General features: G+C 37.5%; 1 protein-coding gene across 3 annotated transcripts in view; it reads right to left on the bottom strand.

Annotated features, from left to right (window-relative positions):
- LOC126175845 (retinol dehydrogenase 14) overlaps nucleotides 1-16314 on the bottom strand; it is a 114925-nt gene that overhangs the window by 42828 nt on the left and 55783 nt on the right. The window contains exons 1-4 of one of the 3 annotated variants that reach the window (XM_049922852.1): nucleotides 10513-10550; nucleotides 3972-4149; nucleotides 2469-2561; nucleotides 59-298 (exon numbers count right to left, since the gene is read on the bottom strand). In XM_049922852.1, coding sequence (XP_049778809.1) covers nucleotides 59-298; nucleotides 2469-2561; nucleotides 3972-4140 — 502 coding nt within the window. In that variant the 5' untranslated portion in view covers nucleotides 4141-4149; nucleotides 10513-10550. Of the gene's footprint in view, nucleotides 1-58; nucleotides 299-2468; nucleotides 2562-3971; nucleotides 4150-10447; nucleotides 10551-16314 lie in introns of those variants that run through there. The other 2 variants (XM_049922851.1, XM_049922849.1) reach the window with 2 other exon arrangements.

A 16314-nucleotide genomic window follows, 5' to 3' on the forward strand; every position in this document is an offset into this window, starting at 1 on the left:
CAATTTTGTTAAAACTTTTAAATATAATTAAAAGTAACCAATGAATAAGAAAAAGTACCAATCAGCAAGTGTGTCAGTAGAAACGGTCCATAGTGATTGGTGGCCATAGTAAGTTCCAGTCCATCCTCTGTGGCTTTGGGTCCAAATGCATGTGCACAACCTGCATTGTGTATCAGCACATCAAGACGTTTCTCTGAAGACTTAATGGCAGTAGCAAACTTTCGAACAGACTCCAGGCTGCTAAGATCAAGAGGCTGCACGAATACTGATTCATTGCCAGTTGCTGCTATTATTTCATCTGTATAAGAAAACATGGTTTATGGCAAACAAAAATACGGCATATGTCAAACATGTATCATTCAGACAGTAAAGCAACAAAATGTAATCCAGGAAAACAATTAGGATTTTGTTTCAATTGCTGTTATCATTAATTTCACAACTAACATGCTGGTTTGTTATTATTTTAGATAACATACCTAATTTTTTTAAATTTCCATTTTTGTGTGCTACTATCTTAACATGACTGTATAGTTCCTGAATGACAAGAAATGACTTTCAATATTTGTCAAGTCAATGATAGAAAGTTTCTTATGCCGAGTTTTGAACACTTATGAGAACATTGTCACTGCAAATAAAAATGAGCTACTAGCTTTGTACAATTTTTGAAACATGCTGTCCCCAAAGGCCAGAGTGGGGAAAAAATATTCTCAAAATTTATAACTTCAACACCACAAATTTTTCAGCAATAATTTGGCTCTTTCTTGACATTAATTACAGTTAGGAGGGGTTAATAAATTACAACTGTGATGTTTTGTTAAGCAAGGTGTCTTTGAGATATTTAAAATATCGATGGCAGGCAATGAAAACCTCATAACTCCATTTTGTTAAATTTTATAGGAAAAGCAAAGGCAGTTTCTTAAAATATATATGAAGAGATACAGAAAACGTTGCTACATGTGTAATTATATAGCAGAAGCCCAGTTATTTATAGATTAGAGAAATCCATGCACTTTCAAATCTCTTTGATAATGAAGTCACTGGTTACTGGAATGATGAGACTTTCAGAGACAGGTGGAGTTACGGGGTTTTCATTGCCTACCATCAACATGGAATTTCCTTTAATTAGTTTTATTGTTTCGTGTAATGCCAGCTGACTGTGGAATAACCAGTCACTGTAGCATTTGAAAGAGCTTTAACAACTGAAACAGTTGTGGGTAGATATCAGGAATGCAGTGATATTCTTTTTCCCTGCTGTCTCACCCCTACAGAAGGATGTCCCACTCCCTTTTTAATCTTCAACCTATTCCTATGTTCTACCTATTGGTAGCACAGGCATTCCACCTCCCATGTAGGTAAGTACTGGCCAGCAATGTCTCACAATCATATAATTTATTACATCATTTAAATTGAGGTGTAACAACAGCGTTGGACAGAATTCTAGTCAGCACGCAGCGGCAACATCGAGTCATAGAAGGCGCAATGAAAAAACTGCTGAACTTTTAAGCTTCAGTACAAAAACGTCATTTTTTGGAAATAGAAACACACACACACACACACACACGCACACACACACACAAGCACAACAACAACATGCACACATGTGCCACTGACTCCAACTGGGATCTGCAACTGTGTGTGACACGAGCAGCAATCTAAATGGGTGATGCAGGTAAGGAGCCAGCATAGGGCAGGAAGGGAGACGCATAGCGAGGTGGGGGTACAGAAAGATGTTCTGCTGAGAGCAAGCAGAGAAGTGGTGGGGACAAGATAGGGCTCCTAGGTGCAAAGGGAGGTGGTGGCAGAGAGGGGAGAAAGAGAGAAGGGGAAAAGGCTGCAGGTGCATTGGCAAAAGAGAAGGTACATGTAGTTAACTTGTGGCACCAACTGCAATACCTGATGTAATGTCAGGGAACCAAACAAAATTATTTTGGGAGATGAGTATAAATTATACACACCCAACGTTTTATTTTAAACCATTTGCATGGGGGCAAGACTTTTGCACAAATTATCCAAGAATACAGACAGCATAATCTATCTGTTATATTGACACTGAAGTTAGTGTTTTAAGTCATGTTCTATGATCAGCTGCTTGTCCATAGAAGTGTCAAAGTTGCCTGTCATCAGTCTGTTAATGCTTAGCACAATATGCAAAATAGTTTACAATAGTTACATCTGCGTACTAATGTTCCGCTTTGTTAATTTCATATTATGAAGAGCCTTCTTGATTTTGGGCTGTAAGGAAGAGGGTGATGTGTAAATTATCACCACCACCACCACCACCACCACCACCACCACCACCCGTCCCATTTTTAATTCTAAGGCTTACAAAAAAAGAAATATGGTTACATTTCTCATAAATTAGAATTAATTTGCCCAAACAGCTGTTTAAGTTTTGCATAATGAAAGTACACACTAATGTGCAGTTATTTTGTAGGTCTACCAGTGACATAATTACAGCTACAACTTACCACGGATTTTCTTCGCAACATCAATAGAGCGACATGCCATAATTACTCTTGCCCCTCTTCTTGCCAATTCAAATGCTGTCTCTTTGCCAATACCTGCAGGAAATACAAAGGTAAGTTACAGTTATTTCAGTGATCAAACTAGTTAATGTGGCATAATGGTTACAACATAAACCCATCTGAACAGCTAGAACCAATGAACTTGAACAAGAAAGAAGAGGACCATCAGTGGAAGCCGTCTATTTTGCATTGTCAATAACTGTAATGTTCACAATTCCACCCCTGCATAGAGAGAGAGAGAGAGAGAGAGAGAGAGAGAGAGAGAGAGAGAGTGTGTGTGTGTGTGTGTGTGTGTGTGTGTGTGTGTGTGTGTGTGTGTGCGCGCGCACTGTTATGCGTTTCTGTACTCCACACAATGTCCCACTATAGTTAACAGAGTCATTGCCTTTCCCTTACTTTATGAATTGCTCCATCCAGGAATTTCTATTGTTGTTTCACTTATAGATGATATTATTCAATGAATATAATAGAGGGAAACATTCCACATGGGAAAAATATATCCAAAAAGAAAGATGATGAGACTTACCAAACAAAAGCGCTGGCAGGTCGATAGACACACAAACAAACACAAACATACACACAAAATTCAAGCTTTCGCAACAAACGGTTGCTTCGTCAGGAAAGAGGGAAGGAGAGGGAAAGACGAAAGGATGTGGGTTTTAAGGGAGAGGGTAAGGAGTCATTCCAATTCCGGGAATGGAAAGACTTACCTTAGGGGGAAAAAAGGACAGGTATACACTCGCACACACACACACACACACACACACACATACACACACACACACACACACACACATCCATCCGCATACACACAGACACAAGCAGGAAAATGTCTGCTTGTGTCTGTGTATATGCGGATGGATATGTGTGTGTGTGCGCGCGAGTATATACCTGTCCTTTTTTCCCCCTAAGGTAAGTCTTTCCATTCCCGGGATTGGAATGACTCCTTACCCTCTCCCTTAAAACCGACATCCTTTCGTCTTTCCCTCTCCTTCCCTCTTTCCTGACGAAGCAACCGTTTGTTGCGAAAGCTTGAATTTTGCGTGTATGTTTGTGTTTGTTTGTGTGTATCGACCTGCCAGCGCTTTTGTTTGGTAAGTCTCATCATCTTTCTTTTTGGATATATTATTCAATGATTTAGATACATATTTTGATAGGCAGATCTAAACATCTACCAACAACTTAGATGATAAAATTGAGAAATATTGAATTAGCAATTTTCTGTTTACTTGGATTCAATTTTTTTCCCCAGCCAATGTTCAAGTAAACAGCAGCCAAGGGCAATTTTGGTGCTTCATATCTGCTATTGTACACTGTTAATGAGAAGAGCACATTCGGATTCTTTCAGATTTTTCAACATTAGTACAGGTTCAAAGAGCTAACAATCTGATAAATACACAGTCTCTATCATTAAGTGCTTTTACTAGGCCTATTTCTAAATTTTACCTGAGTTGGCTCCTGTTATAATCACTGTCTTTCCTTCCATGCGTTTTGTGCTGGTGCAAACACCACATGTTACTTTTACATATACTTTCAGTAAAAACAATCCAAGAATCAACAGAGCAAGTCCACCAAGCACAATATAGCACAGCACACAGGCACCACAAGGGAACATGTTTTACATCTGTTGGCAAAAGAAAAACATGATCATCACTCAAATAACCAGTCAGTCACTCATTCAGGCAGTCTATAGACATTAATTATTGGATGATGAAAAATAAAATTTAATGCACAACAAACAGATCTTCAAATTGGTAAAACATTAGATTAGGCCTTCAGGAATAGGTTTAAGAAATAAATCTCATTTGCTCATAATTAATTTTTATCGTGTTTCTAAGTTGAATATGGAATATGTCAAACAGAAGGAATCCACTCCAGAGCTACGAACATGAAAGTAATGTGGCACTTGACAAAAGATATCTAGGCCTATAACAAATAAATTAATGTCCTTAATTACTATGCAATGGGAACTCACTCAGAAGCACTTTATGCTGAAGAAAATTGGTAACTGAATAAAATAATTATGGAAAAATTATAAACCACCAGAAGGTTATACTAAGAAAAGTATTAGGCCAAGTTAAAGGCAGAACAAATATAGACAACAAAATTGCACATTAGGTACACATTGGCAAAATAATAATAATTATTATTATTATTTCTATTTTTCTCAGACCTTAGGTCTGGTTAAAAATGGAAAGTGACGCGAACCTTCATCAAGCGTGACTTCCTTTTAACTGTATGGTATATGTTACATTGCATTTAGGAACTTGCGGATAATTGAACATGTATCAATAATTACAGATTTCTGTAGCTCTAAATATAAGTTTGGATGTAGCTGTATTGCGTTGATATACTGGTGGATATTGTGTGGTATGACTCCTGGTAGTTGATAGTATAATTGGTATAATGTCAACTTTACCCTGATGCCACATGTCCTTGACTTCCGCAGCCAGTTGGATGTAGTTTTCAATTTTTTCTCCTGTTTTCTTCCATATATTTGTTGTATTTGGTATGTATATTTCGATTAGTTGTGTTAATTTCTTCTTTTTATTGGTGAGTATGATGTCAGGTTTGTTATGTGGTGTTGTTTTATCTGTTATAATGGTTCTGTTCCAGTATAATTTGTATTCATCATTCTCCAGTACATTTTGTGGTGCATACTTGTATGTGGGAACGTGTTGTTTTATAATTTTATGTTGTAAGGTAAGCTGTTGATGTATTATTTTTGCTACATTGTCATGTCTTCTAGGGTATTCTGTGTTTGCTAGTATTGTACATCCACTTGTGATGTGATCTACTGTTTCTATTTTTTGTTTGCAAAGTCTGCATTTACCTGTTATGGTATTGGGATCTTTAATAATATCTTGCTGTAATATCTGGTGTTTATTGTTTGATCCTGTATTGCAATCATGAATCCTTCCGTCTCACTGTATATATTGCCTTTTCTTAGCCATGTGTTGGATGCGTCTTGATCGATGTGTGGCTGTGTTAGATGATACGGGTGCTTGCCATGTAGTGTTTTCTTTTTCCAATTTACTTTCTTCGTATCTGTTGATGTTATGTGATCTAGATGGTTGTAGAAGTGGTTATGAAATTGCAGTGGTGTAGCCGATGTATTTATATGAGTGATTGCTTTGTGTATTTTGCTAGTTTCTGCTCGGTCTAGAAAGAATTTTCTTAAATTGTCTACCTGTCCATAATGTAGGTTTTTTATGTCGATGAATCCCCTTCCTCCTTCCTTTCTGCTTAATGTGAATCTTTCTGCTGCTGAATGTATGTGATGTATTCTATATTTGTGGCATTGTGAACGTGTAAGTGTATTGAGTGCTTCTAGGTCTGTGTTACTCCATTTCACTACTCCAAATGAGTAGGTCAATGTTGGTATAGCATAAGTATTCATAGCTTTTGTCTTGTTTCTTGCTGTCAATTCTGTTTTCAGTATTTTTGTTAGTCTTTGTCTATATTTTTCTTTTAGTTCTTCTTTAATATTTGTATTATCTATTCCTATTTTTTGTCTGTATCCTAGATATTTATAGGCATCTGTTTTTTCCATCGCTTCTATGGAGTCACTGTGGTTATCCAATATGTAATCTTCTTGTTTAGTGTGTTTTCCCTTGACTATGCTATTTTTCTTACATTTGTCTGTTCCAAAAGCCATATTTATATCATTGCTGAATACTTCTGTTATCTTTAGTAATTGGTTGAGTTGTTGATTGGTTGCTGCCAGTAGTTTTAGATCATCCATGTATAGCAAATGTGTGATTTTGTGTGGGTATGTTCCAGTAATATTATATCCATAATTTGTATTATTTAGCATGTTGGATAGTGCGTTCAGAGCAAGACAGAACCAGAAAGGACTTAATGAGTCTCCTTGGTATATTCCACACTTAATCTGTATTGGTTGTGATGTGATATTATTAGTGTTTGTTTGGATATTAAGTGTTGTTTTCCAGTTTTTCATAACTATGTTTAGGAACTGTATCAATTTAGAATCTACTTTGTATATTTCCAATATCTGTAGTAACCATGAGTGGGGTACACTATCAAAAGCTTTTTGGTAATCAATGTATGCGTAGTGTAGTGACCTTTGTTTAGTTTTAGCTTGATATGTCACCTCTGTATCTATTATCAGTTGCTCTTTACATCCTCGTGCTCCTTTGCAGCAGCCTTTTTGTTCTTCATTTATAATTTTGTTCTGTGTTGTATGTGTCATTAATTTCTGTGTAATGACTGAAGTTAATATTTTGTATATTGTTGGTAGGCATGTTATGGGGCGATATTTAGCTGGGTTTGCTGTGTCTGCTTGATCTTTAGGTTTCAGATAGGTTATTCCATGTGTAAGTGTATCCGGGAATGTGTATGGGCCTGCAATGTAACTGTTAAATAATTTAGTTAGATGTGAATGTGTTGAGGTGAACTACTTTAGCCAGAAATTTGCTACTTTATCATTTCCGGGGGCTTTCCAATTGTGCGTAGAATTAATTGCTCGGGTGACTTCATGTTGCAAAATTATCACTTCAAGCATTTGTGGTATCATCTTGTATGAGTCTGTTTCTGCTTGTATCCACCGTGCATGCCTGTTATGTTGTACCGGGTTTGACCATATGTTGCTCCAGAAGTGTTCCATGTCTGTTATGTTTGGTGGATTATCTATTTTAATGTGTGTGTTATCTATTGTTTGGTAAAATCTCTTTTGGTTTGTGTTGAATGTTTGGTTTTGTTTCCTTCTATTTTCACTTTTTTTGTATCTTCTAAGTCGTTTGGCCAATGCTCGTAATTTCTGCTTCTTTTCATCTAATTGCTCTATTTACTTCTTGTTGTGAGATTTTACCTAACCTTTTTCGTTTTTTGCCTGATATTTCATTTCTTATAAATTGTGTTAGCTGTCCGATGTCTCTTCTCAGTTTTTCTATTCTGATCTGTAGCCTGTGTTGCCATGCTGGTTTTGTGGGTTTCTTCTGTGTGTTGGTTGGTTCTGATCTCTGCCTAGTGTGTATATTTACTGTAGTGAGTGCTCCTACATAAACCAGTAGTTGTAACTCTTCCATAGTTGTATTTTCATTTATTTTGTTGTGTATGATTGTGTTGATAGTTGTTATTGTCATTTCTACTTGTGGGTTATTTGGTGGTCTGTGCAAGAATGGTCTAATGTCTGTATTTGTGTCTTTGTATTCTATATATGTCAGCTGAAATTTTTCTTCTATATCTAACATGTGTGTCACTTCGTGTTCTATTTGTGCTTGTTCTGGTGGCTGTCTTAATATTTCGTTTTCCTCTGATTGTTTAATTGATGCGTGTTCTTTGTTTGTTTGCTCTGGGATGATTGAGTTCATTACTGTATTTTCTTCTTCTTCTGATTGCACATTATTTTGTTCTAGTATTTGTTGTACTTGTTGTTTGATGTTTCCTAATTCTGACTGGGGTATCCTGTTATTTTTGATTATTACACGGATCTGATCAGCTAGTCGTTGTTCTGTTAAAAATTTTAATTCCGGGTATCTGGTAATAAATGTTGTGTATACTTGTGATCTGTATCCAGTTGTGTTGGTTCCTAGGTTTGTTGCTTGGTAATAACAGAACATGAGGTGTCGATTAACTTCATCTGACCATCTCATCCTCTGTCTGTTTTCCTTCTAGGGTGGTTGCAGGAAGCATATCCTGCAAAACACCTCTATTTGGATTTAAATCTTTTTCTAGTTGGCTAGCAGTGTCGTTACCATTGTGGGCGGGCATAGGGTTCAAGTGTCGTGCCCGACCATGACGGCGCTTGTCCGAGGCTTCTTTAGTTCTGTCCTGAACCAAGTAATCACACTAAAAGGGGGGTTAGCCCTATTAGTGGTTTGTTCTTTTCGTCGGCTTTTATGACTGGCAGAACATACCAGAGGCCTATTCTTTTCCCGGGCCTCCACGGGAATTATTATTATTATTATTATTATTATTATTATTATCATCATTATTATAGATCCCAATACCACAACAGATAAATAATGCAGACTTTGCAAACAAAAAATAGAAACATTAGATCAAATCACAAGCGGATGTACAATACTGGCAAATACAGAATACCCCAGAAGACATGACAATGTAGCAAAAATAATACAGCAACAGCTTACCTTACAACATAAAATTATAAAACAACACGTTCCCACATACAAGTATGCACCACAAAATGTACTGGAGAATGATGAATACAAATTATACTGGAACAGAACCATTATAACAAATAAAACAACACCACATAACAAACCTGACATCATACTCACCAATAAAAAGAAGAAATTAACACAACTAATCGAAATATCCATACCCAATACAACAAATATACAAAAGAAAACAGGAGAAAAAATTGAAAACTACATCCAACTGGCTGAGGAAGTCAAGGACATGTGGCATCAGGATAAAGTTGACATTATACCAATTATACTATCAACTACAGGAGTCATACCACACAATATCCACCAGTATAACAACGCAATACAGCTACATCCAAACTTATATATACAACTACAGAAATCTGTAATTATTGATACATGTTCAATTACCCAAAAGTTCCTAAATGCAATGTAACATATACCGTACAGTTAAAAGGAAGTCACGCTTGATCAAGGTCCGCGTCACTTTCCATTTTTGAGCAGACATAATGTCAGAGAAAAGAAAGAATAATAATTAAATACAGATGTAACTTAATAGGGAAAAGAAGACTTACTGTTAATGGGCTTATACATAGAACTGACAGTAACACTCAAAACAATTATACAAAAATTTTGTAAGAATCAGGGAAACAGTGGCAAAGATGTTGCAGCCCCCCCTCCCCTCCCCGTTTTGTAATCATTAAATTTCACAAAGCACCAACAGTGAAGGCAACATTAATTTAAAAATATGTTCAACTTTGCAGGTAGTTTTGACCCAAATGTCAGGTCAGTTTTCAGAATCCACTGTTCAGATAAGCTGCACTACATGCCAGACTGTCATGACTTACACTATTAGTGTTTAAAAAAATGAGACTTTTTATTAGAGGAGGAAACTACCACAAACACCTTTCAGGATTTGTTGTGTTCAAAGCATACAAGTCAATGTTTTACATGTGACAATCCTATAATGTTTGTTGGCATGTGTGTGTCCAATTTAAATCCAAAGCCTCATGGTTGACAGAAACATATCATTAGGTCATCTGTTTTCTTTTGCACAGTTCTACAAGTCAACATATTAAGAGTGTTTCAAAAAACTGGGTACCAACTTTTGCTTGCATTGGTGCAATGATTTGCAGACATTTTAGCATAGGACCTTAAATGAATCTTGTACAATGTGTTCTGAGCTTACAACAACAGGGTGCAGATTTATAGGCTTTTAAGTAGGTCTGATGTCTTTGTGAATTGGTTCTTTTGTATCATTAGATACAGTATACAACTTTTGTAATATTTCATTTGTATATTGTTATTAATTACTAAACTCACTTTTCAACCACGATATATTATAAACACTAATTACATTTTATGATGGCAGACTTGGCTTTGTGATATAAACTTTACACGTCTTTGTCAATCGGAATACAAAAATTGTAACGAAGCCTCAGAAACACGCAGAACAAAATTAATCCAACTTGTAGACAGATGGTGTGGCCTGTGTTTGAAAGTGACAGGAATTGCGTCCAGCCACGGCGAAATGAAAAAAGAGAAAAATTCTTCAAAATCTGTGCACACTTGTTTGATAAAAGCTATCAGCCTCAGTACAGTAAAGCTCATTTCTAATCTGACATTCGCTCAATTCTGCAACTTTCGCATACAAACTTAAAATAGTGTCGTTTAATTAAAAAATTTGCGCGTTGTACCATCGTTTGGAGATGGTATCAAGCGTATTGTCACTACTCTTTATCGTACACAATATTCTGTAGTGAAAATTTGTCCCTTCTTGTTCTCACTCACCAGTCAGACAAAGATGAAAATCTGTCATCAGCCAAGAATTTAGGTTTCAAATCTTTCGTACATACTTGTTATGGATAAACAACCAACGCCGCTGTGTGACAGTTTTCATCTCGTCTCGGTCACACATCATGACGTCACCACGATGCTACTTCACTGACCTGCTGTACAGAGTTGCGGGTCACCGACAATCGATTTTCGAATACGGGATGATGCGCACAGAAGTCGGGCCTTTAGAAACATGTTTTCTTGGTTTTAATGCTGTGACAAGGTAGTCAGATCTGTTTTGATTAACGTGGCTCAGAAAAGTTTCTTTTAGTGAGTGATTTAGGCTTACGTTTATCAATTTTTTTTTATTTTTTTTTATAAAAGTAGTGCGCTATTTTACTTTTTTCCATGTTTCTCAAAAGTCAGAAGATTCCATATTTATTAATACAGCTACAATTTCTGCTTACGCCTAAAAAACTTTCTGTTTTGAGGGTGTGCTGACCATTTCGATGTTGCTGCACAAACACTACCGCATCTAGATAATTCCTGGAAAAAAGTCCAAAACACCATTAAGGAATTCCTGCCACAAAATAGTCTACTTAAATTATTACCTATGGCGCCCACCAGCTATTCTACAAATTACAATGACCTTTGCAACAATAGAACTTCCATTGCTTCGAGAGTTTTCACATTAAATATCAATTCAACTGTGATATTTTGAGAGTTTCCATTGTAAATACTAGTACATCTGTAATTAAAAGCGCAGATTTTTCTCAATCGTTCGGTATTTTTTTACACGTACCGGTAATTTTTTGTATGATAATGTTCGAGTTACTAATGTCGATGTTTTATGTGTCACTGGTGGATGGATGCTGAAAACAGAATCATTTAATATTACGAATTTGGAACGTATCCCATCATTAGTGTGTCTGCGTATACGAGTACATTCACATTGTCAACAAGAAATTCGTGTCGTGTGGTTATATTGGTTGAAAGACTTCAGTGAATAGTTTCACGTCCCAAAAAAAAAAAAAATCTTTGCCTAATTACCACATTTCGTTGACGAAGCCTGTGGGTTATGTAGTAAGTTTAACTTTTAGTGTGTGTTATTGTGATATGAGCTTGTACAATGTAGTGCTCCCATAGTATTGTTGTTGTTGTTGACGATGACGATGGTGAGAGAGAAGTACTACATATAACACTCTCTAAAACAGAAACAGAGAAGCAACTTAAAACTTTGAACATAGCTGAAAAGGTTCAGTGACCGTGTCAGAATTATATTAGAACAAATAAGCCCTCGGTCACAAATATTAAGTCAAAATTGAACAGGTTTAGACGCTACTATGAGCGTCGTCTTCAGAATTAAACTAACTGTTCTAAAACATATTAGGTATATAATACATTAATAAAATTAAAGTTTGTACTGACAGTCACATTTTAAAAAAATCTTATCCGGAAAGGCGACGTCATGAATAGTTGTAAATAAGATGGCGAGCCGCTAAGGGCTGCTCGTACTTGAGTGAACAGTTGCAACAAGACTGAGGTGCCCACGTTAGTTTCAGTCTTGTTGCAACCCTTGTTCATACAAGTACGAGCGGCCCTTAGCGGCTCGCCATCTTATTTACAACTATTCATGACGTCGCCTTTCCGGCTTAGAATTTTTAAAAATGTGACATGTAAGTACTGCATCTCTTTCCTGTCAGTACAAACTTTAATTTTATTAACGTATTATATACCGAATATGTTTTAGAACAGTTAGTTTAATTCTGAAGACGACGCTCATAGTAGCGTCGAAACGTGGTCAATTTTGACTTAATATTTGTGACCGAGGGTTGGTTGGTTTGGGGATTCAAGGGACCAGACTGCGACGGTCATCGGTCCCTGTGACCGAGGGCTTATTTATTCTAATATAGAGAAGCAACTGCCACCGTCCCATAAATGGTTCATCATATTACACAGGGGCGGTGGCAAGGGGGGGGGGGGGGGCTATGAGGGCTATAGCCCCCCCCCCCCCAATGGAGTATCATATTACACTGGATAAAATGACTTCAGAAATCAGCGAATATATTACTTTAACAGATTCAATCTTTTTTTTATAATTAGGTAGCAATATAGGTTGCAATGTATTTCAAACACATTTTAACAAAAGAACAAGAGTGGCAAATAGCTTACTATCTAAACCAATAAATATCATTTAACTTAAAATGGGCGTCTTATTATTTATTAATCAACATTGGATGTATATTAATGTACGAGTACAACTTTCAATAATCAAGAAAGCTAAATATGCAGCGTATGCCTACCAACACTTAAGCTGCTGACACCAGACAAAAACTTCGATCTTTTGTTAAGCGATATTTCATCCCCCCCCCCTTCCGAAATATTAGCCCCGCCCCCCTCTTTACCGACTTCCAGATTCGCTCCTGATATTACATGCTCTCACTCTATGAGTCACAAAAGAGGTATAGTTTTCAACCCATGGCAGAGGTATACAGTTTACTTATCACGAACTGTAACCGACATTGTCTCCCGCTGCCAGTCAAACAGTGAAAAAGATTATTTTTGCACAGCTAGAGTATCGCCAGGGCGACTGCTATCATATTAGCGTGCGTTAACGGCATCGATTATCGTAGCAGATGGACACGGTAAAAACAAAGATGCTCCATATAGCATGCAGGAAAAAAGTTAAGACATGGTCAGCAGCCAGTGATTTGAGGCAGCAGAAAGTGCTGCCCTGCTGCGATCCCGGACTTTGTCGAGATGGTGTCGTTGGATGCACCAGAATAGCACGTTGGTGCAGAGATTTACAGCCATCCTCAAAACAAAAAAACTCGTATTTATAGGAGAGGCCTGACAGAACATTTACAAGACAAAAGGGTCCATTCTGACACACAGGCAGCCAGCAATCGTCCTTTTTTAGTATCGGATAGGGCACCGATAACTGTTTCCGTGACCGAGCAGTTAATCATAAGCCTCGTACTACGGCGTACTTACGAATACTACGTCCCTCTTGGTGCATAGAACGCAACCATGAATATAGATGGTAGGCAATGAAAATTACATAACTCCATTCTGTTAAATTTTGAGGATGAAGTAAAAGCGGTTTCTTAAGAAATAATATAAAGTAATATAGAAAGTTACTAGATGTGTAACTGTACTGTGGAAGTAGGTTATTGACATATTATGGAAATCCACGCACTTTCAAAACCTCTGGTTACTGGAATTACGAGTTTTCACAGACAAATGGAGTTACGAAGTTTTCATTGCCTCCATTAATATTTCCTCCGCATACTTAAGGGAACTGAATGGCAGAGGGTACTCTACTTCCCACTGTACCACTCACTAGATAGCATTTGGACTGCGAAAAGGGCCATTGCTTAACTGCCTGTGTGCGCGCATAATAATTAGTCTGATCTCGTCTTCACGGCGGCTGCCGGAGCGATACTAGCGAGTTGTAGTATGTTCCTGAATACCTCTGTGCTGTTTCACTATTTCACCCGAGACCACTAAACTATAAAATTTGCGATTGCAGTAGAGTATAAAATGTTGTTGTTGTTGTTGTGGTCTTCAGTCCTGAGACTGGTTATGATGCAGCTCTCCGTGCTACTCTATCCTGTGCAAGCTGCTTCATCTCCCAGTACCTACTGCAGCCTACATCCTTCTGAATCTGCTTAATGTATTCATCTCTTGGTCTCCCTCTACGATTTTTACCTTCCGCGCTGCTCTCCAATACTAAACTTGTGATCCCTTGATGCCTCAGAATATGTCCTACCAACCGGTCCCTTCTTCTTGTCAAGTTGTGCCACAAACTCCTCTTCTCCCCAATTCTATTCAATACCTCCTCATTAGTTATGTGATCTACCCATGTAATCTTCAGCATTCTTCTGCAGCAACACATTTCAAAAGCTTCTATTCTCTTCTTGTCCAAACTATTTATCGTCCATGTTTCACTTCCATACATGGCTACACTCCATACAAATACTTTCAGAAAAGACCTCCTGACAATTAAATCTATACTCGATGTTAACAAATTTCTCTTCTTCAGAAACGCTTTCCTTGCCATTGCCAGTCTACATTTTATATCCTCTTTACTTCGACCATCATCAGTTATTTTGCTCCCCAAATAGCAAAACTCCTTTACTATTTTAAGTGTCTCATTTCCTAATCTAATTCCCTCAGCATCAATCGACTTAATTCGACTACATTCCATTATCCTCGTTTTGCTTTTGTTCATCTTATACCCTCTTTTCAAGACACTGTCCATTCCGTTCAACTGCTCTTCCAAGTCCTTTGCTGTCTCTGACAGAATTACAGTGTCATCGGCGAAGCTCGAAGTTTTTATTTCTTCTCCATGGTTGCTCAATATACAGATTGAATAACATCGGGGAGAGGCTACAACCGTGTCCCACTCCCTTCCCAACCACTGCTTCCCTTTCGTGTCCCTCGACTCTTATAACTGCCATCTGGTTTCTGTGCGAATTGTAAATAACCTTTCGCTCCCCGTGTTTTACCCCTGCCACCTTCAGAATTTGAAAGAATATGCCAGTCAACGTTGTCAAAAGCTTTCTCTAAGTCTACAAATGCTAGAAATGTAGGTTTGCCTTTCCCTAATCTAGCTTCTAAGGTAAGTCGTAGGGTCAGTATTGCCTCACGTGTTCCAATATTTCTGCGGAATCCAAACTGATCTTCCCCGAGGTCGGTTTCTACTAGTTTTTCCATTCGTCTGTAAAGAATTTCCGTTAATATTTTGAAGCCGTGACTTATTAAACTGACAGTTCGGTAATTTTCGCATCTGTCAACACCTGCTTTCTTCGGGATTGGAATTATTATATTTTTCTTGAAGTCTTAGGGTATTTCGCCTGTCTCATACATCTTGCTCACCAGATGGTAGAGTTTTGTCAGGGCTGGCTCTCCCAAGGCTATCAGTAGTTCTAATGGAATGTTGTCTACTCCTGGGGCCTTGTTTAGGGCTTTCAGTGCTCTGTCAAACTCTTCAAGGAGTATCATATCTCCCATATCATCTTCATCTACCTCCTCTTCCATTTCCATAATATTGTCCTCAAGTACATCGCCCTTGTATAGACCCTCTATATACTCCTTCCACCTTTCTGCTTTCCCTTCTTTGCTTAGAACTGGGTTTCCATCTGAGCTCTTGATGTTCATACAAGTATTCGTTTCTTCATTGCATGTATTCGTTTGCTTATAGCAGTTGATCATAAAAATTAAAAAAAATAAAATTTAAATATTGCTTTCTTAAAGGACAGTTTTTTTAATTTCTTTTACATTTACCAGAATGTTTGTTATACAGTTTAGTATCGTTACACACCCTTGTTATTATATCAATGCAGATATAAGTTAGTTTTGAAATTCTAGGTGTACCCATTTATTTTAATTACACGTTTCTGTATAAAGAGGCATGGTAGAATATTTAGTTGTTGAAATAACTGCTTGGATGGTGTTGATAATTATTCTAATAGCTCATTTTTGTAGAAATGAACATGATTTTTAGGTTTGTCTTATTATGACCCCAGAAAGTGAGGCCATAGGTAATATCAGAATGGATGTAAGCAGACAGTTCTGCTACACTTCTACTACACACAATACTACAATACTAATTACATAATTACACGTAACGCAAAGGAAACAGATGGTAGGTTGATTTGCGGTAAGGGACCAAACAGCAAGGTTATCGGTCCCAGCGCATTAGGGATGGATATGGAAGGAAGTCGGCAGTGCCCTTTCAGAGGAATCATGAAGCGATTTACGGAAATAACGGGAAACTTAAATCAGGATGGCCGGACGTGGGTTTGAACCGTCGTCCACCAGAATGCGAGTCCAGTGTGCTAACCACAGCGCCACCTCGCTCGGTGCAAAGCAAACAG

Source organism: Schistocerca cancellata, chromosome 3, assembly GCF_023864275.1.
Source record: "Schistocerca cancellata isolate TAMUIC-IGC-003103 chromosome 3, iqSchCanc2.1, whole genome shotgun sequence".
Taxonomy (NCBI): Eukaryota; Metazoa; Arthropoda; class Insecta; order Orthoptera; family Acrididae; genus Schistocerca; species Schistocerca cancellata.